Genomic DNA, 27,985 nt, shown 5'->3' with positions numbered 1-27,985 from the left:
AAAGACTTAGATTCCTAAATCTTCTTACAGAGGTGGGTAAAGTTTAAAAAACAAAACAGTATGGTACTGTCAACAATTCACAGGACATTCAGAATCTTGTGATAGCCTGAAGGTTAAAGTGGCTTCTATGTCCTTACATGTCTACTGCACTAAAAGTCACCCTTTGTGCATACTCAAATATCTGTTTACAGTACTTCACTAAACTGTGTAATAACTTGTATAACTTTTTTAAAAGAAAACACAACAGTCCAACCTGTGATTTTTGCTGCTTTTTCTTCTTGGTTGACTCTGTTTTCTTCATCCTCTTCATTGTCCTCTTCAAAGTCATCCAGATTTCCAATGTCTGCTTGCTTCATACTCATGAGGCTTGCCAGACTCTGCATGTCCTCATCCCTAGAATTAACAAAACACGGTTAACAGGAAAAAAAATCAAACTGCAAAATTAAGTAATAAAGTTAAATGGGACATGGGTGCTGTTCTGCCCATTTTTACTAGCGTCACACAGTGCAGTAAAGCTGCCTTACCACAATGAGAAGTAGGAAGATGGTTTATACACTACACACAGTAAAGAACTATAATTTTACAGGGACACTGAGGTAGAATTTTATATTTAAAATACACCTCAAATATAAACAGCAAGACTATGCTAAACAAATCAAAGTCAGGTTCTTTTCCTTACCACTTTACAGTTGCTAGTATTACAGTTATAGCATATTCCACACACTACTTAATAATGTTCTGTGCTTCACCCTTAACAATGTAGACAGTCATGCAGCAAAGGCAGAAGCAAGTACCTTGGCACAGAGTAGAAGGAAGGACCTTTGAAACAGTCTGCATTTAAACAGCTAAAAATCTTACAGTTCTAACTTAAAAACAACTTTGCCTGCATAGCACCATTCCAAACATGCACAACACACACGCAGTGCTAACCCCTACTTACTCCTAAAACTAACACTTCCTGGAGAGTAACACCCTCAGAACTTCAACTGTAATCCTCAAGTTACTGATGCCTATAATGGTTAAAAGTGGCATTCAACCACAAGTCATTTCACACAGTGCAACATCCAAACAAAACAGTTCATCAAAGCAACATTAGCAAAAATGACATTTGACCAGCTGGACTCAGAATAACTGCTTTAAAACTAGCATCAATTAAAAATCATGCATACTGCAATTATAGGCCTCTTTCAACTGAAGCTGTCAGAAAGAGCTGACGCTGGTTAGCCAAATTAGATTTCTGGAAAGCTCACGACAACTAGTTTAAAATCGAACAGCAGGTGGACTTGATTCAGAAGGTACAAATAAAAATGGACTAATCAGTTAAAAAAAACAGTGACTTGCAGATGCGGGGCTGGATTTGTGAGTGCTCTGTACGTCAGGCATAGGTCACACCTTAACAGTCAATAGAAGACAGAGAAAAAGGGATAAGGCTTTTAGTCTATCAGCAAAGTTCATATTGTTTACATCCTGTATTTTCTTTGTAAGGAACCTCTGAGGATGCTCATAAATCTTTGTAGTATATGGAGCTTTACCTGTGCTCATGTACAACAACAATTAGAAAAAAACATTGTAGTAGAGGTGTTTTATATCTTAGAAAGTCATAACATATGAAGAGTTGCCACACAGTGAGTGGTCATCCATAAAAAATAAGTCCAAACAAAGTGCATAAGTTGTTCTATTTGCTCCTCACAAATCAAGTCTTCTCCTGTTACCGCTGAACACTGTTAAGCATAAGACTTGTTCTCAACAATACCGGGGGGGGGTACATTACAACTGTTGCGCACCTTTCACTTTTCATCATTCACCTGAATGTCTGAAAGGTGCTTAACAAACCTGTTTATCCCCAATTTTTGAGTATAAGTATGGTGCTCCATCCACTACAAAAAGGATTATGAGTGGGTCTCTGATCATAACTTGCTTGTTATGTGTAAAAGTCATGGATGCCAAGAAATCCACCTCATGACTGTTGCCCAAGAGAGGCGAATCATCTGTTATGACTGGAGACCAGATTACAATTCCTTCAGTCCATGGAGATTTATCTGCTCTGTGTACTTCTAATCACTGAAAACTAAAAACTAAATTCTGCCAGTATAGCACTGGGGAAGGGGTTGACATATTCCCTGTGTAAGGGAAGAAGTTTGAGTCCAAGTAGTAGCTTTAATATAGCAGACAGCAACCACAAATGGGAGTTGAAATGCAGCCAATTCACGTCCTGCCGCTGCTGTTTTCTGGTCAGTGTTGTCTGCTTTTAGTGCAGACTCGAATGTTAACAGCATACAGAGGGTGCATAACAATTGCTAAGCATCCTTCTAAGAGATTTTACTGTTGGATCTCTCACTAATAAGTGATGAACCAGGAAGTAATTTAACTGTTTGCTAACTGCTCCATGCACTACGCAATTGTTGGATACCACAATACAAACATAACCCTTCACAATATAAACATAACACTATCCAAAAAACAAAACAAAACAAAAAAAAACAAGGATCAAGAGTCCACCAAGCCAATCTGACTGTGCAACATCAGTTGTTATCAGTGAAATTCAATAACACTACTACTCTTTCACTTAAGCACAACTTCAAATTTATTCTAAACCTTCCAAATAACAGTCATAACCTTTAGCGGAGCCATTACTCAAGTTATCTTAAGCACATTAGAAAATCCTCATAAAACATAAGACTCCAAATTATATTACTCAGGTACTCCTCTCCTTCAGGTTAAACAACTCCATCTTAATCTCTCCTTAAAGTATGAAGCCCCTGCATCCTGTTTAGCATAATCATGAACCTCCTTTGTGTGCCCTAGAAGCCTTGCTTTCATTTTGAGATGCAGCCCACATAACTGAACATAATAATCCAAGTAGAAATGCACTTGAGAGATCTGTATAAGGGAAGATTCACCATTAACTCATTTACAGTGTACTCAAACACTATTTACAAGCACAGCAATCCACACAGGCAAACAACAGTTTACTGGCACCCATACTAATCACTCCAAATTATTTTCTTTCTAACCAAGTTTTATTCAGACCGATTTATACAGCTAAGGCAATTTTTTTACAACTCTTCCTCAACATGCCAGCTAAAAACTTAGCATCATGGGAAATAAATTTAGTCCACACATGACTCCTAAAGTAATCTTTGTCCAACACAACGATACACCCACAACAGATCCCTGCTTGAGTCACCTTGCTGCTGCAAATAAAAGTCCTTCCCCGACGGCCTTCTCGGTAATAGCTGTTCTATGTTATTTGTTTTTAACCTTTCCAGACCTTTTAACATTTTCCAGCAACATTTATGCTTCTTTATGGGTTACTGTTTATTAAACATTTCTTTGTTATGTTTCTTTACAGTTAAGGAATTTGATGTGCCAATATCACAGAAGAAAGAGATAAAAATGCAACAACCAGTATATTAGAGTACAGTTGTGTACCTACCATAAATGTAGATGTTCGAGTGTATTCACTGTTGCAGTCATTACTCTTGGGTAGAATCCCAAAGGTGAGGATGGGTGGCTGGGCTAAATAGGATTAGGAGAGGCTATGAGGCCCTGCAGAACTGCAGTGACAAAGCCTGCTCTGGACTTAGAGTAAAGAGGTAAGTGGTAGTGCTTGGTGAAAGTGTGCACTGAACTCCAAGTTGCAGCCTCTAAGATATCTTTGGTTGGTACTCCACTGAGGAAGGTTGCTGAAGTGGCTGCTGCTCTGGTGGAATGAGGCCTAATGCCCTTAGGCACTGATTTGGCATGTTGAAAATAGCAGAAACGGATGCAATGGCCTAGCCATTTAGAAATGGTCTGTTTTGTGATAGCCTTTCCTTGTGATCCTGCAGCATATGACACTAAAAGTTGCTCAGTCTTTCTGAAAGCTTTAGTTCTGTCCAAGTAGAAGCGTAACTGCCTGTGTATGTCCAAAGAATGCAGAATTTTCTCACCCTTGTTCTGTGGATTTGGATAAAAGGTAGGCAAGTGAATGGTTTGGTTGAGGGCCACACTGGACACCACCTTAGGCATAAATGTTGGGTTTGTCCTCAGAGAAACCCTGTCTAGATGAAAAATGATAAAAGGTTCTACAGCCATGAGTGCTTGTAACTCCGAGACTCGTCTTGCAGAGGTTATTGCTAGGAGCAGGGCTGTTTTCCAGGATAAGAATTTTATATCCGCTGTTGATGCTGGCTCGAAGGGAGGCAGTGTGAGTTTTTCCAAAACATAATTGAGGTCCCAGGCCAGAATTGGTGCTCTCCTTGGAGGCCTAATGTTTTTGGCCCCTCTGAGGTACTGCCTTATTAAAAGGATGAGAAACGTTAGGTGGTTCTGTATTGTAATGGGCTGAAATGGCAGAGGCATGAATCTTAATTGATGAGAAAGAAAGGCCTTTGTTCAGCATCTCAGTTAGGTATTGTAAAATCTGAGGGATATTTGGTACACACATGTCAATGCCTTGTTCCTGCTTCCAAGCACAGAATCTCTTCCATTTTTCTGCATAAGATTTTCTGGTACTGGGCCTCCTGGCCTCCAAGATAACATCCATAACAGCTTTTGAAAGAGGAGTGTTCTGAATGGCTACATTATCCCCCATGCTGCCAGATTTAAGGTCCTGAGTTGGCTGTGCAGAATCTGATTGTTTTGTTGGGTCAGCAAGTGAGACGTTTGAGGCAATATCCATGCTGGACCTTGAGACAAGCTCTTTAGGATTGAGTACCAGTGCTGGCATGGCCAGTCTGGTGCAATCAGTATCATTTTTGGCTTCTCTTGTCTGACCTTTAGGAGTACCCTGGGAAGGAGAGGCAGTGCAGGAAAGGCATATACTGTTAGATTTTTCCAGCTGAAGGATAGGGTGTCCACTTTCCATGCTTGCTTGTGATAAATCCTTGTGCAAAATCTCTGCAATTGGCAGTTGTGAGGGGAAGCAAATAGATCTATGTCTGGGCATCCCCATTTCCTTATTATCATGCCGAAGACTTGTGGATCCAGTTTCTATTCGTGGGGATCCATGAGGTTTCTGCTTAGTTCGTCTGCCAGAGTATTTGTTTTTCCTGGCAGGAATTCTGCTTGCAGGTGAACTTGAAAAGTCAATGCTGTGTCCCATAAGGTCATTGCTTGTCTGCAGAGGGGGTAGGAATGTGTACCTCCCTGCTTGTTTATGTAGCACATGACCATAGTATTGTCTGTCTTTATCAGTAGCTGTCCTGGATGAAGCAGATCCTTGAAAGCTGTCAGGGCATTTTGAACAGCTAGCATCTCTTTTTGATTGATGTGAAGATGCATCTGGTTTGCAGGCCATGTGCCCTGAATACATTTTCCTGCCATATGGGCCCCCCAGGCATAATCTGATGCATCCGTTGTCAGTGTCTGTCTGGCTGTGGGTAAACTGAATGGCAGACCCTTGTTGTGGTGACAGGCCTCTGCCCACCATCAAAACTCCTGTAGCAGGCAGGGAATGAGTGCAATTACTGTCTCCAGGCTGTGGCAATGCTGAGTCCAAACACTTTTTAGATACCATTGTAGTTTCCTCATATGCAGTCTGGCATATAGAATTAGCAGAATGCAGGATGCCATGAAACCCAAGGTTTGCAGGATTTTCCTTGCACATAAGTGGGTTTTTGTTGCCAATTTCTTGAAGTAAGAAGTCAGTTGCTTTTGTTTGTCTGGCATGAGATAAGCCATCTGGGCAGTTGTATTTAAGCTTGCACCCAGGAATATTATCTTTTGAAAGGGCACTCGTTTTGATTTCTTTTCGTTTACTGTGTACCCTAGGCCAATTAGTAATATTTTTACAAACGCCAGATGCTCTAGAAGAATGTCTTTGTTCTCTGCTTGAATTAGGCAGTTGTCCAAGTAGGGAAATATTTGAATTCCTCTTTGTCTGCAAAACACAATTACTGGTGCCAAGCATTTTGTGAAGACCCTGGGCGCAGTAGACAAGCGAAAGGGCAGTGCAGAGAATTGGTAGTGCATTGAGCCAGCTATGAATCTGAGGTATCTTCTGCAAGATTGTCTGATTTTGACATGCAGGTACGCCTCTTTTTGGTCCAAAGTTATGAGCCAAGCCTTCTTGCCCAACATGGGCAGTAGCTGCTGTAGAGTCAACATCTTGAATTTTGGAACTTCCAGAAACGTATTTAGTATAGACGGGTCCAGTATTGGTCTCCAGGTTTTGTCCTTTCTGGGCACTAGGAAAAGTCTGGAGTAAAATCCTTGCCCCTGCTCTTGTTGTGGTACTTGTTGAATGGCCCTCATGTCCATGAGGGCTGTCATTTGTTTTTGTGTCGCTGCCCATTGATTGTGTGGCAGGTCTGGCATACATTTTGACCTTGGTAGGGTGTAAAAATGGAACCTGTAGCCTTGGGACACTATGTTCAGGACCCATTTGTCTTGGGTAACCATTTGCCAATTCAATGAAAAAAGTGATAATTTTCCCCCTAAGGGGGCTGCCAAAAGAAAAGTGCTTGGATTTGGTAGAGGAAAGTCATTGGGACTGTTTCCTGTAAGGTTGTGATTTGTCCTCTCCGCTTTTGGAGGTAGGAGCACCCCATTGTTTAGCCTGTATGAGCCTTGGGGCTGAGATCTGCCTCTTGGACACCTGTATCTGCCTCTTTGTGGTCTGTCAGACACTGGAAAGGACCAATTTTTAGAGGGCCAGTTCCTGCTAAACCTGGGTGGCTGTACCTGTAAGAAATCCTTGACTGTCTGCATGGATTTTGCTTTATCCTCCATTTTTTTCAACACCTCTTCTGCTTTAGTACCAAACAAAGTATCATGCTGTAACGGAGCATCTAATAATTTTGCTTTAACATGATCAGACAGATTCTGTTCCTTTAACCAAGCATGCCTTCTAATAACATAACCTGTAAAAGTGGCCCTGCAAGAGGCCTCCAGTGAATCATAACCACATTGCAAAGTATGCTTTCCCACTTACTCAGCTGCATGCAATAAACCCTGCATTTCCTTGTTCTCTGAACATTCAGTATTTGTCAACAATTTCTGTTTAAGCAGTGACATTAAATATTGCTGATATTTAAGCATATGAAACTGACAATTTAAAGCGCTTACAGCCAAAGTAGCAGAAGTGTAAACTTTTTTCCCCCATCTGTCTAAAGCCCTAGAATCCCTATCAGAGGGGACAGGGTTTTTTGCACTGGAAGCTTTAACCCCTTTGGGACCCTGAGATATAGTTTCTGGGTCAGCAGCGGGGTTTTTATATAGGAATTTATGAGAATCAGGGACCTGTAGTATCTGTCTGGCTTAGCAGGTGCAGGGGGTAAAGAGTCAGGGGACAGGCCGGGCTCTGAAAATAAATCATCTACAATGTCTAGAACAGGTGGAATAGCAAGGGGTCTGTGCTGACGAAGTAGCAGAAAGTCTATGAGCCTTTTCTTAGATTCAGAATAATCTTGGCTCTCACAGTGGAAATGCTCCCTCATGGTATGCAGGGTTTCCCCAAAAGAATAATCCTCAGGAGGAGAGGCTGAAGGAATGGATTCTTCAGCATCAGAATCCTCATAGGGAAGCATGGAGTAATCCTGTTCAGAAGAGGAATCAGAGGAAATAGAAACTTGATCAGAAGAATCATACTCTGCCTCTTGCCTAGGCCTCTTATCAGGAGGGGGATGGGAACCCCTGATCAAAGTAATTAGGTCTTCGGCCATTTTGAGCATCTGTTTTTTAGGCATGGAAGTCTGAGTAGGAGAATGCTGTACTTGTTTCTTTGTCTTTAGAGCTACTTTAGTCTTTGTCTTTGAAGCTGAAGATGGCTTAACATATAGTTGTGTAGATCTGATGACACCCTCAGACGCCGATGCCTGCTCAGCGGCTCCAGACCCATCTGAGGGAATGATTTCAGAGTGTCCAATACCTTGAGTATCCAGAGACCCAGTCAGCTCCACGTGGGAGTCAAAAGCGGCCTGAGCTCTGAAGTAGCGGGCGCCAGGGGCTGCAAAAGCACTTCACTGAGAACCGGCGAACCAGCGACTGGCCTAGCGGAGGCCTTGTTGTTGGTTTTGGACCTCAGATGACTATCCTTTTCCTTGTCCTTGCGTTTTTTGTATACTCCGGTCATTGGCTTTTCCGATGGCATTATATAATTAAATCTTCAGCCAAAGTAATGAAATGCAAAATCGAACCGATGCTTAATAGTGCGTTTGATAAATCTAGCACAAAACTGACAGCTAGCAACGTTGTGATCAGGGCCAAGTAAGGAATACAGTAAGAGTGAAAATCCTTATGAGGTATTTGCTTCCCACAAGAAATACAACTATTAACTTTTTTCTGACATCGGTCTTGAGCAAGAAAAAAAGTTTCCCCAACGGGGTACTTAGCTTTAATGAAGACTTCGGTTCTGAAATTCGGATTTGAAAATCTCAGGAGTCGGCCGACTGGCACTTGCGAACTGCTTTTTCTTCGGGCACCACGCGGCAAGAAAGGCTGGGGAAAATGGCTTCGGCTGCATCTTTTATACCCCTGGCGCAGTGACATCAGGGAAGAGGCGACAGCAACCGACGCTGGACCTAGTCTTTGGAATTTACACACACACACACACACACACACACACACACACACACACACTGTGTGTGTGTGTGTGTGTGTGTGTGTGTGTGTGTTTATACACATACACACATATATATATGTATATATATATATATATATATATATATATATATATATATATATAGTCCTGAGATGACCAAACACACTCACTGACATAAACGGGTTTGAAAATGGTAGTCTATACAAAAAATACATAGACAATTATTTTTCGTCTGGGAAGGCACCCACACTGAATTGGAACTTTTTCTTCAGAAAATAGATTCCAGCATACAATTCTTGGAGTTCACCCTTTCTAGCCAGGGCACGGGGATCCATTTCTTGGATCTCACCATTTCCTTAGACACTGAAAAGAAAACCTTTTGCTCCGACCTGCACAGAAAAGAAACATTCCGAAACAACTACCTTGACTACCAAAGTCAGCACCCTCCCTCCATGAAAAAGGATCATTAAGGAACAGTGCATTAGAATTAGCAGGATCACGAGCAATGACCAGGCCTTTCTCAAAGAATGCCCTCTGTTAAAACAATTATTCCTAGAGAGGCACTATCCGGATCACACAATATATTCCCAAATTAAATGTTTGGTCCAAAGAGGGATACCAAGTACCCACCCATTCTTCAAAGCGGGTTCACACCAGCACCCTCCACACCTCCAGATAGCACACCAAGATTCCCAATCCCCATTTCTGTGGACACAACCACACTTGGGGTAATCCTTAACAAACACTGGAGGATCACTGAAAGCACCCCAGATATGGCCCCCTTACTTGGGACCGCACCCTCGTTCAGCTACAAAAGGTCATGCAATCTGAAGTACACCCTTGAAACCACCACACAGATTGGGCAGACCCCCTCAGCACCCCCAGGCATGAGCCAATGCAGGCACTGCAACTGGTGCGAAGGGTACTGGCCACAGACATAGTGGTTCTAAAAACCCCAAAGCACCAGATTCTGCGTCACTGTAATTGTCAATATAGGTATCTGTACACATTCTGAGGCCTATTACATAGGGAAAACAACAAGAAAACTTAAGAATAGGATCAGGGAACACTTGCAGGCCATAGGATCACAAGATGAGAGAAATGCTCTAGCCAAACATAGCAGGGCCTGACCCACACACAGAGACTACAGATTTGCTGCCATTGAACAGGTAAACCTCCTTTTTGGAGATGCCAATCCAATACTGGAAATTAAAGAATTAAAATGGCAAATCTTGCTCCATGCAGACAAAGAGCCAGGGCGTAATGGCCACATTAGAATTAAAAGTATGCTGAGCTGGATTAGATAGGAGGTGTCAGCACAACACATTCTTTCAAAGTACACACCCACCCCCTCCCCAGTTACATTCTCAGACAATATAAATGTAAAAAATGACAGTACTTTACTTAAAACCATTCTGATGAAGTTTGATTATGTACAGTCTAATGAACACAAGCGCTCAACGGAAAAGAAATAGACCGATCTCACTTGTAAGTTTTGCTGACTGCTGTATTACTTTTTAAGAACGGAACTGCTCGATTTGACTGCACTACTCTGCTTGCTGCATGTTGAAGAAATAAAGCTGTATTTTAAAAATAATCCACGGCCTCAGGTTGGTTCTTCCTCAACTGGAAGTTTTGAAGACCTTATATATAAATATATATATATATATATATATATATATATATATATATACACACACACACACACACACACACACACACAGATAAATATATCTGCATTGGTCCCTATCAGATTATCAAAGTTTCAAAACTTCGATCATTATATGGATGAGACCGTATGACAGATGTTTTGAAAATTCGAAAATAAAATAAAAACTTTTTTTTTACATTTTTGCAGGGGAGGCAAGCCCACCTGCACCCACCCACACCCTGTGCTAATTAAATATACCAACTCTGAGATCGCACTATAGTGAGAAAAACAGTAAATTTCCTGTTCCAAGCTGTACAGCAATCTCCATTCAAAACATTCAGTGTCAAAACTTCAATCATGTGGTCTTGGCCGTAAGATGTTCGAAGTTTTGAAACTTCGATAATCTAACAGGGACCCCAACACACACACACACACACACACACACACACACACACACACACACATGAATATGTATGTATATATATATATATATATATATATATATATATATGGTTTCATTATACTTTATTGAATATTTGGTTGTCTGAGAAAGTATAAAGCCAGCCGTTTTTGAATGGTTACTTTATCGATGTGAGGAGATGTACAATGCAAGACTGTGCAGGTAAGTAGGGTTTTGCAGTTTAATCTTAAAGTGTAGAGTAGTAGATAGCTTCAGTGGTGGTTTGTGTGTGTTTTGTAGTGTTTGCACAAGTTTTTCTGATTTAGGGTTAGGTATGGTGTATGCACAAGGTGGTGTGTGTCTGTGCACCTGTCTTATTTAGTAATACTCTTCTGAAAGGGTTTTTGGTAAGGTAATGTGTCCTTCTGAGGTTACAGGCAAAGGCAGGATTTAACAAGTAGTCAGCATCTATCTGTGCAAAGGGCATGTTGCTCTAATGGCAGTAACACCACCAGGGTATACTGGAGGGCTTAGGTTTGAGTCCCAAATAAAAGTAATATTATCCTTTCACTTGTATGATTTGAACAGTGCCTGAGCACAGGACTTTCACTGTATGTTTGTGCGTATGTATAATCTGATACAAGTGAGACGGGAGCAAAGGTCCATTATTTCCCTCATAGTGCCTATCCCCAGATGGGATTATTGTACTTATATAATGAACTATCTGTTATCAATTGTTTTGTATTTTTTTATTAGTATATACTTTTTTCTGTTTTTATTTTTGATGTAAAATAGTGCCTCCGTCTAATGTTTCAAAGATTTTGTAATATATGTAATTGCTGTTGGAGGAAGCATTTTACATCTAAAATACAAGTCATGTAAGTGTTTCATGACCAAACGAGCAAGCACGTGCACACATAGACACAATCAGACAGATACTTACGCATACAGACAGAAACGTATACACACAAACATGCAGAAACACACACCTCTTTTCTCTTACTCACACAGACACACACGTACATGTTGCTTTTTCCTTTTACTTACTTCCTCCTTTTTTTGGCTCACTAAAGCCGAGTTTAGTTGTTGTTGTTGTTGTGTCTTTCGGCTTTTCCCGGTCAGGGGTTGCCACAGAGGAATTCCGGTCTGCTAATGATTGGTAGTTGATTTTTACATGCCGAGTTACCAGCCCTGATGCACAACCTTCAACGAAGGTATGCCCATTCACGCATGTCTCCACGCAGAAGACGCTCTAGCTGAGAATCGAACCAGACAGCGTCTTACTGTGAGGCGACAACGCTACCGCAGCACCAACACCGCGGGTCACTAAAGCCGAGTTTAGTGAGGATAAAAAAAAAAGGCGGCCATTTTTTTTCAATCTGTGCTTCACAACAGCATAATATGCTATCAAGAAGCAGATGACTTGTTTTATTACTGAGATATATCTGTACATTAATATCTTGTGGGAGAACATATTTCCTCCAATAAAGTATCAATGTACATTTTGTCCATTATCTAACATAGAATTATAGACTGCTACAGATTGCGACTTGTCTAATGACCCGGGGGGCCTTTCTAAGACTACCCAAGTTTTCCCAAAAGAATAATGCTGTCCTGTATCCAAGTAGGACACTGAGGGACAGGCATTTATAAGCTACCAGTGTCCATAAGGAACATGGGAGCCAAGCCCGGTGTAAATTTCCTATTCTCCATCCATTGGTCTAGGTTGCTCCTATACTGGATAACAGACAAACTCAGTTTCACATAGATGGGAAGCCTGTTCCATAGGATGGGCAGTCTCTGGGACACATCTGTCTCTCCGGCATGCTCTGTATTAACTACAGACAAAATTCAGGTCCTTAGATCTTGTATTTCTGGTACTGTTCGACTTATGAATATGTAGGAGATTCATAAGTGTGGGGTTTGCAGATACCTTGTAAGCCAGGCATATATCACTCCTCAGCAATCTATAGGAGACCAAGTAGAGGGAAAGGACTTTAAGGCACTCTCCATAAGGCAAGTTTGTTATGCCTTGTATTTTTTTTTTTTTTGTAAGAAGCCTCTGAGGTCACTCTAGGTGCTACATATGCCTGGTCAGGTACACGCAGAAGAGAGCATTGTGCTCTATGACTATAAAGGGTGGAGTACAGTGAGATAATGACCTCTATGGACTTAGATTCCATTTCCTTACTTATAAGTTGAGCAACATAAAAGGATTTCCTCATCACTGTGGCCAAATGGTGGTCAAGGTAAGGCTACTGTGTATGTGCATATCCAGATCCCTGACCACTGGGTCGATTCTTAGAGGTGTATTAGCAACATGGTAATTAGCTGAGATGGTTGACTTCCCAAAGGATACAATTATGCATTTCTTAGCCTTGAGTTTAAGACCATGGCTTTGGCACCATTTGCTAGTCACAGACAGGCCTTCTAAAATAATGTTACTGTCTGCAGAGGAGTCAATGATAACTCCCAGCCTGCAATCCTCTGCAAGCTTAGTCAGCCATAAACCTTCAGCATTTGCTTCTATTTCAGAGAAATAGATGAAAAAAGGAGCGGGCCTATTATTGAGCCTAGGGGACTCACAGCTATTAAAATATGGAAAGCCATTCCCAACAACCATTAATAATAACATTCAATGTAATCTTTCATTGAAAATAACCAAAGGTCCATAATTACTACTGAAACACCAGCATGCTGAAACACAAACAAAAGCTGATGAAATAGAATATAATACATGTCAATGAAATAACTGCAAGTGGTCTATAACATCGACTGAAAAAAAAAATGTGTTCAAGCCAACACAATCTTCTTATAACAAAAGAGGGCACAAATTCAAAGAATCAAAGTAATTCAACAAGAAGGAAATATTCAGTGAACTACTTCAAAGTAATTCAACAAGAAGGAAATATTCAGTGAACTGTTGTCAACAGGAGGAAATTTTCACATAAAAAGCCAAACCTTAAAATACGAGCAAAACAACAACAAGAAATTTTTCTTAAGCATTTGTCCATTACACATCCACTACATCCATTTCCAATACACTGCTGGAAAGAAACACTCACACCTTTCAATGGTGTCAATAACAACATCTGCAAAAACAGGCAGCTGTGAAGAAGAATGCACACAAATTTCAGTACCTAAGACAAAAATACAAGATACAGAATCACATCACATAATCCAGAATCCATGAAACCTTCAGCTAAAAATCCAAAGCGACATTGCTGCAGTAGTACAAAGGAGATGTACTGAAAGTGAAAAGAAGTGCGTCTCCACCAAGAAAGTAGGTAATGAGGGACTTCCAAGATGGCTGCACATTGATCAACACCTTAATTTCATCTCTCCCACTGTGAAAAAAAAAAAAACAGAAACCGAGAAATAAGAGATCTGTGTGTTTTTCCAGCCTGAGTAAAATTCAGTCAGAGGCTAGTAAATAAACGGCCTGTATGCAAGCAAGAAGAAATGTATAGAACCTGAAACAAAATCAACTAGAAAAGGTGAAGAGAAAACATTGACTAGGAAGAGTCTTGCAGTTTTTTAGCAGAAAGGAGTTTGAGCTTCAGCTTTGTCAAAACAGACGGCTTCCAGTAATTTAGAGGGAAAAAATAAATCAAATGTACCCGGAGCTGATTAAAATAAATTAAATACTGAAGAAGTACATTAACTTACACAATAAAAAGGCTGGAAAAACAGAAGAAGCTTTAACTAGCTATTCAGATGAATTGATAAAACTGCAAAAATCAAAGGTCAAAATGAAAAAAAGGCAGGCTGAATATGAGACTTATCAGGAAGAGCTGTTAAAAAAATAGTACAGAGGACTGAGCATGCAGAGGAAACCTGAGATTTTCTGCTATACCCGAGAAAATGGAAGGAAGAGACTGTAATAATTATACGAAAGCACCAATATGCAACTGGACTGGTATTTCACAGCAGGATTTGTTAAATAAAAATCCCCATTGAGTGTATGCTCCAAATCTGGCCATGAGAAAGCAGCCAAGACCTGTATTAGTAAATAGGGAATAATACCAGGAGAAAGAGTTGATCTTGACTAAACTGTGACAGAGGGGAAAAGTATTAAAAATTAGACACAGCACAGTGTTTGTGGAAAATAATTATTTACTATACTCCAAGTAGAAGTGTAGCAAGTTTATCCCAGCAACTGGGGAATGTTGAGAGGTTGGTGTGAGACTCCAGGTATCTTCAAATGAATTTTTCCCTGGAGGATCAAAGACTGTTTGCTGCAGAACAGATTAAGGAGGAAATACAAAAGTTCATCCAACAAAAAGTGAGCCATCAAACAGAAGAGGACACTGCATATCATTCTTCTGCCAATAAAGTTCATAGAGAAACTTTGCCAGTGAAATATTTTCCAATATTCTAAACAAAAATGCTTGAGAGGACTTCCAAGATGTCTGCATACAGAGTAACAGCTTAATTTCAGCTTTCTCAGTGTGCAAACAGAAACTCAGAATAGAGAGCCAGCGAATTTGTCTTTTGCAGTAAGTTTCAGTTACTGGCTAGTAAGTACACTGTCTGGATGCCAGCAAAGAAATCTAGAGAACTTGAAAGAAAATCAACCACAAAAGGTGAAGAGAAAACACTAGGTGGGAAGAATCTTCCAGCTAGCTGTTCAAGGTATAGCTTTGGTGCAAGACATGACTTCCATTAATCTAGAAGAAAAAAATAAGTCAAATGTGCTCAGAGCTGCTTAAAATAGACACAACATTGAAGGGGTTTATCAACTCAAATAACAAAAGGCTGGGGGTAATGGAAGTTTTAAAAAGATATTCAGATGAGCTGATGAAACTGAAAAAATCAGAGGTTGAAATGAAGAAAAGGCTGGCTGAGTATGAGACTGGTCAAGAACAGTTGTTTCAAAAATTGTAGAATTAGAGGACAGAGCACATAAGGAATACCTGAGATTTTCTGCTATACCTCAAAAACTGGAAGGAACAGACTGCACTCATTTTATGAAAGCACAAATAAACAACTGGCCTGGTACTCCACAGCAGGAGTTGTTAAACCAAAGTACTGTGAGCAAATAACTAGAGAAGGAAAGGTAAAAGATTGGGATGAGGCCCAAAAAGACATGTGGAACGCAGGACAGAGACTGCCTTCTCTACCAGGGATTGATATCAGAGTATAGGCAAAGAAAAAAGGTAGGGGAATCCTAAGCAGAAGATCTGCTGTGGTACAATTTTAGATGAATATAGAACAGAAACTGTTGTTAAACAAATGGATATTAGGGTATACAAAATATTGCATGATACGAATTAATCAAAGGAGGTTAGAAAAGATTGGGAACAGAGAGAGGATAAGCAATTTACAAGTGAAGATGAATCTAAAGTACAGAACAAAGTGTAGAAAGGTTAGGATTTTTGCTTGGAAGTGTTTGCATAGCTATTCTTATACCCCATGTGGACTCCAAAAATGTTTTCCTCAGGTGGGAGGCAAATGTTGGAGGTGTGATGGGGAAAAAGATGTAAATGGGAACATATCTTTTGAGATTGTAATGAGTGGGGACATTTTAAAAATTTCCTACAGAGTACTCTGTCAGAAATATTGGGTGAGCAAACGGGTGTAACTGAGGAAATGATTCAGGATCTGAACTGCCAAGACATAATAAGACCTGGTTAAGTTTAATTCTGGTGTCTGCCAAAAAGCAATTACTAGAAAATGGAAATTGAAGTCTAAACCAACTGTACTTGAAGTAATGAATATTGTAACAGACATAAAAAAATGAAAGTGATATCTTTAACAAAGGGAGAGAGCAAATTACACAGAAATAAATGGAAATTGTGGGAGAAATACATGCAGAATAATGCTCTGGAGGAGGAGTGAGGTTTAAAGGAAGGTAGAAATTGGGCAACTTATGTAATGCTGGACTGATGATAGTTATAAAAAAGAACATATTGTTTGTTTTCTTTTATATTAATGCACATTTGCTTATGTCTTAAAACTGTGCGTCTGCTACATATATATACGTGTGTTTGTGTGTGTATATATATATATATATATATATATATATATATATATATATATATATATATATATTTATTATTTATTGACATTTGTTAACCGGGTTGGTACTGCTGGGCTTGTGGCCCTTTTTCAGAGGAGACCCGAGGAGAAAAGCTCCATTCAAAAAGGTGATGTATAATTAAAAAGCAGAATTCACCATTTCACAAATCACAGTATTTAAAGCAATAAATAGAAATATCAAGAATAATTTTGCATGTTGATCAATACACTAATGTAACATACAGTGTGTGTTGTAGCTGGTAGAAAGCAGGCACAATAGGTTGCATAGGAGAGCACACAATAATGTATACACAAACTAGTAAAATTTTACAAGAGAGTTTTTTGAGTAGTCATTCATATTTGAGGGAAAAAACATTAAGAGACACCTTACGATAATTGGACATAACAAAAATGATTATGTATGTTGATCAATATATCAAAGTAACACACAGAGTGTGTTATAGTTAGTAGAAAGTAGGCTCAATAATTCAACAAATAGAGTACACAGTAATGCTATATACATAGACATGTGCATTTTTAAAATAGGTTTTTGTGCAATCATTCACATTAGAGGGAGAAGCAGTAAGAGACACCCTAGAAGGAGTGGTGCAGGCAATGTGGTGGTGCAAGAAGTAGGGGCAAGAGAGGCATCTAGGAGGGTGATAGAGGACTTATGTTGGGTCATAGCAAGGACAGGTCTTGGAGTTATGAAGGTGAGTCTTTATTTCATTTTTAAAGTGTAGGGAGTGGGTTATGGAGCGGATGTGAAGGGAAAGCTTGTCCCAAGCCTGAGCAACAGTGTGTTTGTAAAATAGTTTGCCTACAGTTTTTTTTGGTTGGTAGATATCTAGTAGGTTCTGGTTAGAGGTAAGGAAGGGCTGAGTTGGGGTATAGGATATATATCTATATATATATATATATATATATATATATATATATATATATATATATATAAAATACATACATCTATATATATATATATATATATATATGGTCTACTTACTTTATTTCGTTGAATCTCATTTCACTGAATTTCATTTCGCCCCGACCACTTCGCTGAAAACACAAATTACTGAAAACTCATTTCACTAACCTGAACTTAGTATATAAGGGACTGCGTAAAGTACAATTATTTTTATTAATTAAAACGCATCACATAAGCACTTTCATCTCTCATAGAAACTTCTTCAGATAAAATACACTCACATTCATCATCTTATTTATAAACTAGCTGAAGTTCACCAACCAATCATGAAATGCTAGTAATTAAAAAAAATCCCCTGTGTTAAAGGTGTACAAAGCACCTATTCCAATCACAAGTACTTGCAAAAACATTTCTCAAAATATAATAAACTATGAAAAATTTGAAAAATAAATAAAGATACATAAAAATCATGTTGAATTCCTTTAAAATTTATGTTAGCAAATCTGCTTTTTCACTCAGTATGGGTTTGAGAGATACTTGGTCATTTAGACCTGGGGGGGGGGGGGGGGTGATGCATTTAGTTGCAACTGCCAGACAAGCTCTCTTTTTAACAAATGTCTTTGCCAGTCACCACCCCTGGAATGAATCTGCCCTTTTTCCAGTGTACCAAAGCTAAACTTAACAAAATTACTACACACAACAGAGTATCTGTACCATGATTAACTTCCTTTTTCATCCTGATCTCATAAAGGTGCTCATAAATTCTTAATTTCAAAGCTTTCTCTGTATTTCCAACATAGTATCCTGAGCAACTGTCGCATTTAGCTAGGTACACTAGTTTGTTGGTATTACAATTCCCTTACACAAAGGAAACCTTGGTATGCATAACATTGTCCAAAAACATTGTTTACGCTTTCATAATGTACATACAATATGCACAACTACCACAAGATGTGGTACCAGTACCAACATTTTTGTCTGTTTAACATTTTATTCTCTTGCACCATAGCCAAATTATGGAACTCCCTCCCACCCACAATTACCTCCGTACCATCATGCACCCTCTTCAAAACTTTACTTAAAGCGCACCTAAAAACATGCAGTCTATGCCCTTGCAACTCCCACTCTAATATCACCCACCCCATCCAACCACTATCTTTCTTTCCACCCCACTAACTACCTTGATTATAGCAAGCTCAGATGCTCATAAGCCTAGTACTTATTATACAGCAGGAACTTCTTATTGTAACATCTGTTAATGTCTGTTCTGTACTTCACAGATAAAGATTCTAGTTGTCTACTGATGTACTATGTTCTTCATCTGTAAATATGTTTGTAATTAATTGCTATGTTAAATTGTTAATCGCTATGTAATCCAATGTAACTACTGTCTGTTTATTTTAACTGTGGAGCTTTTCTCCCCGGGCCTCCACTGAAAATGGACCTACGTCCAGTCGGACACTCCCGGTCAACAAATGTAAATAAATAAATAAATAAATAAATAAATAAATGTTTAAGGTTCCTACCAGTTTTGCTTACAAAAAGGGGCTCAGGACCAACCAGCTGGGAAACTTCATTATTAACCTTAAAAATACTCCAGTTCTTCTTTATAACTTCCCTAATCTCTTGGGAATAAACATTATGCTCCAATACTAGGGCTTTTTTGTATTTGTTGCCTCCCTTATTCCTATTTTGATTGGTAAAATCCATCCCTAACAGGGGTGGATACTTGGTACCCCAACCTTTCCTTACTTCTTCAAAAATACTATCCACCATCTTCTGGGGATATTTCCTTTCTATAATCATTTTCTTCAGTATGTCAAACTCCTGGTCTAGTTCTTTAATATCAGAGGTCATTCTTGCCACCTGTATGGCCTGACCCTTTACCAATCCTTTCTTCTGATGGTACAAATGGTTGCTACTGTAGTGCAGGTATGCATTATTAAAAGTTTCTTTCCTATAAAGGTTGGAAATTAATTTATTGTGCTGTTGGGAAATCTTAACATCCAAGTAACTAATACTCAGAAAGTCCCAGGAATGTGTAAACCTAAAGTAACCACTGCTACCATTCAAATGTTTCATAAACTCACTAATTTGGCCTACTGTACCATCCCACAAAATAAAAACATCATCCAAAAACCTCACATAAAGATGTAGGTGCTTGGCAAAGGAATTTTTCAGGATAAATTCATCCTCCCATCCCAGCATGACAATGTTGGCAGAGATGGGGGCACAGGCTGCCCACATCGCAACGCCTCTGATTTGCTGGTAAAATTCACCTGCAAAATGGACAAAATTACTGTCCAGAATGAGTTCCATCAGCTCAACTATGACACTAATCCTGTCTTCTGAAAGGGAAGAAAACTGTCGCATTGAATTGTAAAAAACTCCATCCCCTCAATGTTAGGAATACTAGTAAAGAGGTCCACTACATCAATAGTAAGGAAAATAAGCCCTTCTTCCATAAATCCTGTTTTAATTTTCCTAAAAATTCCTAAGAGTCTTTCAGGAGATGGGGGGTCTTGGTCACTACTTATTTACACCATTTGTCCACAAGAATGGCCAAGGGATGAGTCTTACTCCCCCCCTACTAGTCACTATAGGCCTAAAAGGTGGTTTGTCAACATTTTTGTGAACCTTTGGTATACCGAAAATATTCAATATCACTGGCTTTTTCTGTTGTAAAATTTATAGGTGTCCATATCTATTTTATTTTCTAAAAAGTATTCTTCTAAATAAAAATCCAACCTTTGAAAGGCTATTGTAATCTCATTTTTCGAAACAGGGGAATAGGTATCAGTATTGTAAAGGAGGGAGGTCATTTCGTTCTTATAATCTTCTGTTTTAAAAATAATAGTCCCCCTCCCTTATCAGGTTTCATCACCCTTAAGTCATTACACTCTCTAATTTGGGTCAAAACTTCTTTCTCCTTTTTTGTTAAATTACACCACCCTTTCTTTTTCTCAGCATACAGTTGATATAAATCATTAGTAACCACCTTCTCAAAAACTTGTACTAAGGGGTGTGGGGAGGTTAAAAAAACTGCTCCTCTTAAGTGTACTTTGATTGTTACCTGCCTCACTGGTAACATCCTTGACTTTAAAATATAAACTAAAGTTAATCTTTCTCAAAAATAACTTTAGTTCAATAAATGAGTCAACTATATTAACTGGCCCAGTGGGCGCAAACTTGTATCCCTTTAACAATAACTCAAAAGGGTCTTTTGTGAACTCCACACCCGCAGAGTTATAAATTTTAAAGTCCTGATACATACCAATGAGCCCCTCATTGAAATACCTAATTATTTCATTATTGTTGGCCTTTTGTTGTGGTGGTCCCACCTCTGCTTGTTGTGTGACTGTTGCCCCGAATCCACCATCACCTGTGTTTTGGCTAGTCGTTCTGACCTTCTCACTTCCTGAAAACCCTGTGCTTCTTCTAAAAAAGAATCAAGTTCCCCTATTGAGTTCCCAATCTCTTGTCTGTTGGGGACAGGTTCAGTTTCCCAAGATTGTGGCCTATCTATGTTGTCCTACCCCCCACCCATCAAGGTGCCTTCTTTTGTTAATAGGTTTTCTACCAGGAATCTTACATACCCTACTGTCTTGATATTGATTAAAGTCCCTGTCTAGTTTTTTCATCTTTTTTTAAAAAATGTTGTTACTTTTTTATCTACTCTTAACAAGTCTTGGTTATACAAATACTCATACTCTTCAAATAATAAATTGTTTGTAATAGCTTGGCTCTGTGTATCCACTTCATTACCCAGGGCTTCCAGAACAGATCCATTGTAGTGAATCATTTTTATCATCAATTCAAACCCACACTTGTCAAAAAAAAAACAATAAAATACTGAACTGTTTCCCAAGTGTAATTCACTCCAAAGGGAAACTTATACATTCTAAGTCCCTGAGGAACGATTTTGTATTTAAGACATTCATGCAAATATTCATTTTCAATTTGTAAGCTTTTAAATTTTAACAACTTTTTTTCAAAGTTAAATACCATTTCTTTTAAGGTAGGAAAGTAATGTGCAGAAAATACATTAGCAACATTCCCCTGCCCCGCTGACCTTGAAAGGTAAAATCTCTGTCCATAATGTCTTTTAAATTAACATTCCTTTCACAATTGGTTCGAGAATTGCCCCTTGGATTCCCTTCGGAAGTAACAGTGTTTGTAGAGGCTGAAACACTCTGTCTTCTATTAAAAACGTTTTGGTGGTGCAGCGGTTAGCATTGCCGCCTCACAGCAAGTGGTTCTCCGGTTTGATTCTCAGCTGGGGTGCCTTCTGTGCAGAGTCTGCATGTCCACCCTGTGGTCGCATGGGTTTCCTCTGGGTGCTCTGGTTTCCTCCCACATCCCAAAGACATGCAGTAGGTGGATTGGACACTCCAAATTGGCCCTAGGTGTGAGTGTGTGCGTGTGTGTGCCTTCTGTGGAAGGTTGGGTGCCGGGCTGGCAACTCGACACCGTAAAACTCCACTGCCAATCATGAGCGGACAGATGATCCACTGTGGTGACCCCTAACCGGGAAAAGCCGAAAGAAGAAGAAGAAGAAGATCAACAGTACTTGTAGGTGGGAGACTATCCCAGTAGGTTGTCTCCCTTACATTGTCGTGCTGTCCACTAATCCACCTGTTGCTGCTGGAATGAGCTTGCTGACTGTGGAAGCCGTGTTTATGGTGGTTAACCCCAGTATTACTAATGTCTGTGTCCTTCTCCAGTTCCACAGACATCCCAGGGCTGCTCCCAAGAAGTTCACACCCATTTCCTTTAAGAGAAAAACCTGCACATACACCTACATGGTGCTGTTGTTTGCCAAGTTGAAAAAACCTGGAAATATCATTTCTAAGTGCCAACACTGCTGTTCTCAGCTGCCCCACTTCATGAATGGAGTCCAAGGGTGAAGATAATGCCTCCAATGCCTTCTTGGCTCCTTGCAGGCCAATACTTCCTTCCAAATCCATATTCACAGGAAATCCAGAAGTGGTCACACTGAAACACAAAACTGACTAAAAAAAACGGCACAAACTTTACCAAACCAGTAAAAAAATTTAAAAATTAACCGTACTGCAACGTTAATATAATACTATTATTTTTATTAATTAAAACGCATCACATAAGCACTTTCATCTCTCATGGAGACTTCTTCAGATAAAGTACACTCACATTCATCATCTTATTTATAAACTAGCTGAAGTTCATCATCTTATTTATAAACTAGCTGAAGTTCACCAACCAATCATGAAATGCCAGTAATTAAAAAATTCCCTGTGTTAAAGGTGTACAAAGCACCTATTCCAATCACACATACTTGCAAAAACATTTTTCAAAATATAATCAACTATGAAAAATTTGAAAAATAAAGATACATAAAAATCATGCTGAATTCCTTTAAAATTGATGTTAGTAAATCTGCTTTTTCAGCCAGTATGGGTTTGAGCGATACTTGGTCGTTCAGACCTGGGGGGGGGGAGGGGGGGGGGCATGCATTCAGTTGCCAGACAAGTTCTCTTTTTAACAAATGTCTTTGCCAATCACCACCCCTGGAATGAATCTGCACTATTTCCAGTGTCCTGTTAATTTCTACATTTTTTTTTTACTGGTTTGGTGAAGTTTGGGCCATTTTTTCAGTCAATACTGTGTAGAGTACTGCAAGGGAAGTAAAAGGTATATGTTCACTTCCCCCACTGTATTGCGACCCTAGAGTTAGTATATACAGTTGGGGGGGGGGCACAGCTCCCACCTTGTTTGTTTCATATTGTATTTTACCAAAAACTTCAAAACAATACATTTTAAACAATAGACATGCATAGTTACACCACCAATGACTAACTCTCGCCAGAAGACAATATGTACTCAAACTAAGTGGGGGGCTACACCCTACCAAACCTCCCAATGTGTGGGGCTTAAAGCCCCCCCAACTATACATACTAACTCCAGGATCGTACTACAGTGGGGGGAAAAAGGGCATATACACCTTTTACGTGCCTTACAGTACTCTACACAGTGCCATATACACTAACTGCAGTTCAATGAAATGACATTCGGTGAAATGAGTTTATGAGTTTTCAGTAATTTGAGTTTTCAGCGAAGTGGTCGGTGTTAAATGAAATTCAGTGAAATGAGATTCAACGACACAAAGTAGACCCATATATATATATATATATATATATATATATATATATATATATACACACACACACACACACACACACACACATGCGCATATACATACATATAGCTGTATACATGCATATACGTTTGTGTGTGTGTGTGTGTGTGTGTATATATATTGTATATATACACCCATACGTACACACACATACATACTCACTTTCATAGAGACACCCAGAGAGCGACCTTTCAGTGCGATATCCATTTGGAAATGGTTTACTTTGAAATGGCCTTGCCCTCTGCCCCTGTAGCAAAGCTGACTAGCAGCTGGTCAGATTTTCTGAAAGGTTTAGTCCTGTCAAGATAGAACCTGAGCTGTCTCTGCACATCCAAGGAGTGCAGGATCCTTTCCCCTTTATTCTGAGGATTAGGGAAGAAGGCTGGCAAATCGATGGATTGTTTTAGAGCCACACTGGAGACCACCTTAGGCATAAAGGACAGGTTAGTCCTGAGGGGAAACCCTGTCAGCATGGAAAATAATGAAGGGTTCCACAACCATTAGTGCCTGTAACTCAAGACACTCTTCTAGCTGAGGTTATGGCTAAAAGCAAGGCTGTTTTCCAAGAAAGGAATTTTAACTCTGCTGAAGCTGCAGGTTCAAAAGGGGGAAGTGTGAGCTTCTCCAGTACAAAGTTAAGGTCCCAGGCAAGGGTGGGTGCTCTCCTAGGGGGCCTTAAGTTGTTAGCCCCTCTCAGGAACTGTCTGATGAGAGGGTGAGTGAACAGAGGTGGCTCAGTATTACAATGAGCTGAGATGGCAGAGGCATGAATCTTAATGGAGGAGAAGGATGGGCCTCTGTGGAGTAGCTCTGCTAGGTAATCAAGGATTTGAGGTAAGGAGGGCACAACTGTGTCCTTTCCTTGAGACTGATTCCAACAACAATACCTCTTCCACTTTTCACCATAGGAGTTCCTAGTACTAGGCCTTCTGGCCTCAATAATGATGTCCAGCACCTATTTGCTGAGGGTTGCTGGTGGAGTTTTCAAAGGATAAGCCAGGCTATAAGGTTTAGGGTTTGCAGCTGTGGATGCAAAACCCGACCCTCCTGCTGAGACAGCAGGAAAGGTGTCTGATGAAGGAGCCAGGGTGGCACTGTTGTCAGACTGCGTAAGAGTGGGTACCAGTACTGGAATGGCCAGTCTGGAGCAATAAGAATTGCCCTTGGGCTGTCCTGTCTGATCTTGAGTAGTATCTTTGAGAGGAGGGGCAGAGGTGGAAAGGCATAAATTGAGAGGTTTTCCCATTTGAAGGATAAGGCATCCACCCTCCAGGCCTTGCTGTGAGGGTTCCTGGTGCAAAATTTGCTCAACTGGTGGTTCTCGGGGGAGGCAAAGAGGTACCTCTGGTGTCCCCCACCTCTGGATTACAAGGTTGAAGGTGTTGGGCTCCAATTTCCACTCGTGTGGGTCAAGGAGAGTTTTGCTCAAGTCGTCTGCCAGTGAATTCTGTTTGCATGGCAGGAATTGAGCTTGTAGATGCACTTGGTTGCTCAAGGCTGTGTTCCACAGGGCCATGGCTAACCTGCAGAGCAAGTTTCCCCCTGCTTGTTTGTGTGGTGTTGTCTGTTTATATCAACAGCTGTGCTGGAAGGATTAGGTATTTGAAGGCTGTCAAGAGTATACTGTACAGCTAACATCTCTTTTTGATTGATCTGCAGGAGGATTTGTCCTGGGCTCCACTTGCCCTGAATGCATTTGCCTGCCACATGAGCCCCCATGTATAGTCTGATGGGTCTGTAGTCAGGATTTGGACGGCGAGGGGTTATGTAAAAGCAGTCCCTTGTTGTGGTTGCATGCTTCTGCCCACCAAAGGAACTCTGCCCTTAGACAAGGTATGACAGGAATAGGTCCTGAGAATGTTGGCACCAAAAACTTTTTAAGTACCACTGAAGCTTCCTCATATGCAGTCTTGCATTTGGAATTAGCAGAATGCATGAGGCCATGAACCCTAGGGCTTGCAGTATTTTCCTTGCAGATAGCTGAGTTTTGGTGGCCATTTGCTTGAAGTAGTTGTCCAAATAGACCTGTTTTGCTGGAGTGAGAAATGCCATCTGGGAAGCTGTGTTCAAGCTTGCTCCCAGGATTACAATTTTTTAACTGGGCACCAGTTGTGATTTCTTTTCATTGATGGTGTACCCCAATGAAGATAGGAGTTTTTTTACAAATCCCAGGTGCTGAAGTAGCAATTCCTGACTATCCGCCTGAATCAGGCAATCATCCAAGTATGGGAAAATTTGGATATTTCTCTGCCTGCAGTATGCAATGACTGGAGCCAGGCATTTTGTGAATACTCTGGGCGCAGTAGATAAGCCAAAGGGAAGTGCAGAGAACTGACAGTGCATAGAACCTGCCCTGAAGCATAGATATTTACTGCAAGACTCCCTTATGGGCATCTGCAGATAAGCTTCTTTTAAGTCTAGGGTGACTAACCAGGCATCCCTGGCTAGCATAGGAAGAAGCTGTTGCAGGGTAAGCATTTTGAATTTTGGGACCACCAGAAAAGTGTTGAGAATTGATAGATCCAGGATAGGGCGCCAAGAGCCCTCTTTTTCTGGGCACCAGGAACAGTCTGGAGCAGAAATCCTGTCCCCTTTGTTATAGTGGAACAGGTTGAATGGCCCTGATATTGAGCAGGGAAGGTACTTGCTTTTGAGCCTCTTCCCACTGGTTTGGAGGAAGGTCTGGAAACCCGCTTGTGTTGGCAGCGAATGGAAGTAGAATCTGTACCCCTGGGATACAATGTTTAGAATCCATCGGTCCTGAGTAATGGACATCCAGTTTTTGGCATGAAGGGTAAGTTTTCCTCCTAGGGGCGCAATTAGTTGGGCAGGGGTGGGAAGGATAATTGAAAAATCATTGTGAACTTTTTCCGTAAGGGGATGGCTTACCACTCCCTGTTTTTGAGGTGGGAACACTCCATTGTTTAGATCTCTGCATAACCTGAGACTATAGTCTTGATGGTCTGGTTCCCCTGTTTTTGGACTGAAAAGGCATGGAAGGGGCTGGAAAGGACCAGTTTTTAGAAGGCCAATGCCTACTGAATCTAGGTGGCTGCACTTGTAAGAATTCTTTAAAAGTTTGCATAGATTTAGCTTTTTCTTCCATCTTTTTAATAACCTCTTCTGCTTTGCTGCCAAACAAACGGTCCTGATTTAAAGGAACATCTAGTAATTTTGATTTGACATGGTCTGGCAAGGTTTGTTCCTTCAGCCAAGCATGCCTTCTCAGTACAGACCCAGTGACTGCAGCCCTGCAAGATGCTTCTAGGGCATCAAAGCCACATTGCACAGTACGCTTACTAACTTGGTTTGCAGAATGCATTAACTCTTGTAAATCTTTATTTTCTGCACAATCTGGAAATAACACAATTTTTTTGTTTAATTAGTTCCATAGTATGTTGCTGGTACTTCAACATGTGAAACTGGCAATTCAATGCCCAGATGGCAAGAGTTGCAGAGGTATATACCTTCTTACCCCATCTGTCTAAAGCTCTGGAATCCCTGTTTGAAGGAGTAGGGTTTTTGGCTGTAGTAGCCTTAATACCTTTAGGTCTCTCGGAAATGGTCTCTGGATCCACAGAAGAGAAATTCGTGAGAATCAGGTACTCTGTAGTACCTGTCAGGTTTTCTAGGGGTCAGTGGTAAAGTATCTGGAGTAAGACTGGATTCCATGAAGACATCATCTACAACATTCAGGACAGAGGGTATAGCTAGAGGTCTGTGCTGAGGCAAATATAGCATTTCTCTGAGTCTCTTTTTGGACTGAGGATAGCTCTGGCATTCCCACTGGAAATGCTCTCTTAAAGTATGCAGGGTTTCACCAAAAGAAAAATCCTCTGGAGGGGAGGCAGAGGCAATTGATTCCTCTGCATCTGAATCCTCAAAGGTTGATAAGGGTATGTCTTGGTAATCAGAAGAGTCAGAGTCATCGGACTCCTGGTCTGTAGAATCAGAAAGAAACTCGATCCTTTGTCTCTTCGCAGGGGAAGGCTGGCTTCCCCTAATTAGGGTGATAAGGTCTTCAGCCATTCTAAGCATTTGTTTTTGTGGCATGGGAGCTTCAGCATGCGCTTTGGTCATCGGTTTTCTAGGCGTAGTGCGTACTCTGGGCCTGAGAAACTCGGTAGTTTTAGTTGAAAATGAAGTTGTCAGTTTAATGTGAACATCTGTAGGTTGGAATACACCCTCAGAAGCTGGTGCCTGCACAGCAGCTCTGGACCCATCCAAGGTAGAGACATCCGCAGGTTCTATAGTCGAAGAAGCATCTCGCGGCATACCGGACTCTGAAT

At 40.4% G+C, this 27,985-nt stretch overlaps 1 protein-coding gene across 4 annotated transcripts in view; it reads right to left on the bottom strand.

Moving 5' to 3' along the window:
* The window catches only part of EHBP1 (EH domain binding protein 1), a 3,513,379-nt gene that overhangs the window by 1,837,194 nt on the left and 1,648,200 nt on the right, over nt 1–27,985 (bottom strand). For all 4 annotated transcript variants that reach the window (XM_044055510.1, XM_044055511.1, XM_044055512.1 and 1 more), the window contains exon 6: nt 254–393. In XM_044055510.1, the coding sequence (XP_043911445.1) occupies nt 254–393 (140 nt within the window). The remainder of the gene's footprint in view (nt 1–253; nt 394–27,985) is intronic.

Source organism: Protopterus annectens, chromosome 1.part2, assembly GCF_019279795.1.
Source record: "Protopterus annectens isolate FY-2018-M chromosome 1.part2, PAN1.0, whole genome shotgun sequence".
Classification (NCBI taxonomy): domain Eukaryota; kingdom Metazoa; phylum Chordata; order Ceratodontiformes; family Protopteridae; genus Protopterus; species Protopterus annectens.
The sequence above is the reverse complement of the archived record's forward strand: the minus strand, read 5'-3'. Positions and strand labels throughout refer to the sequence as shown.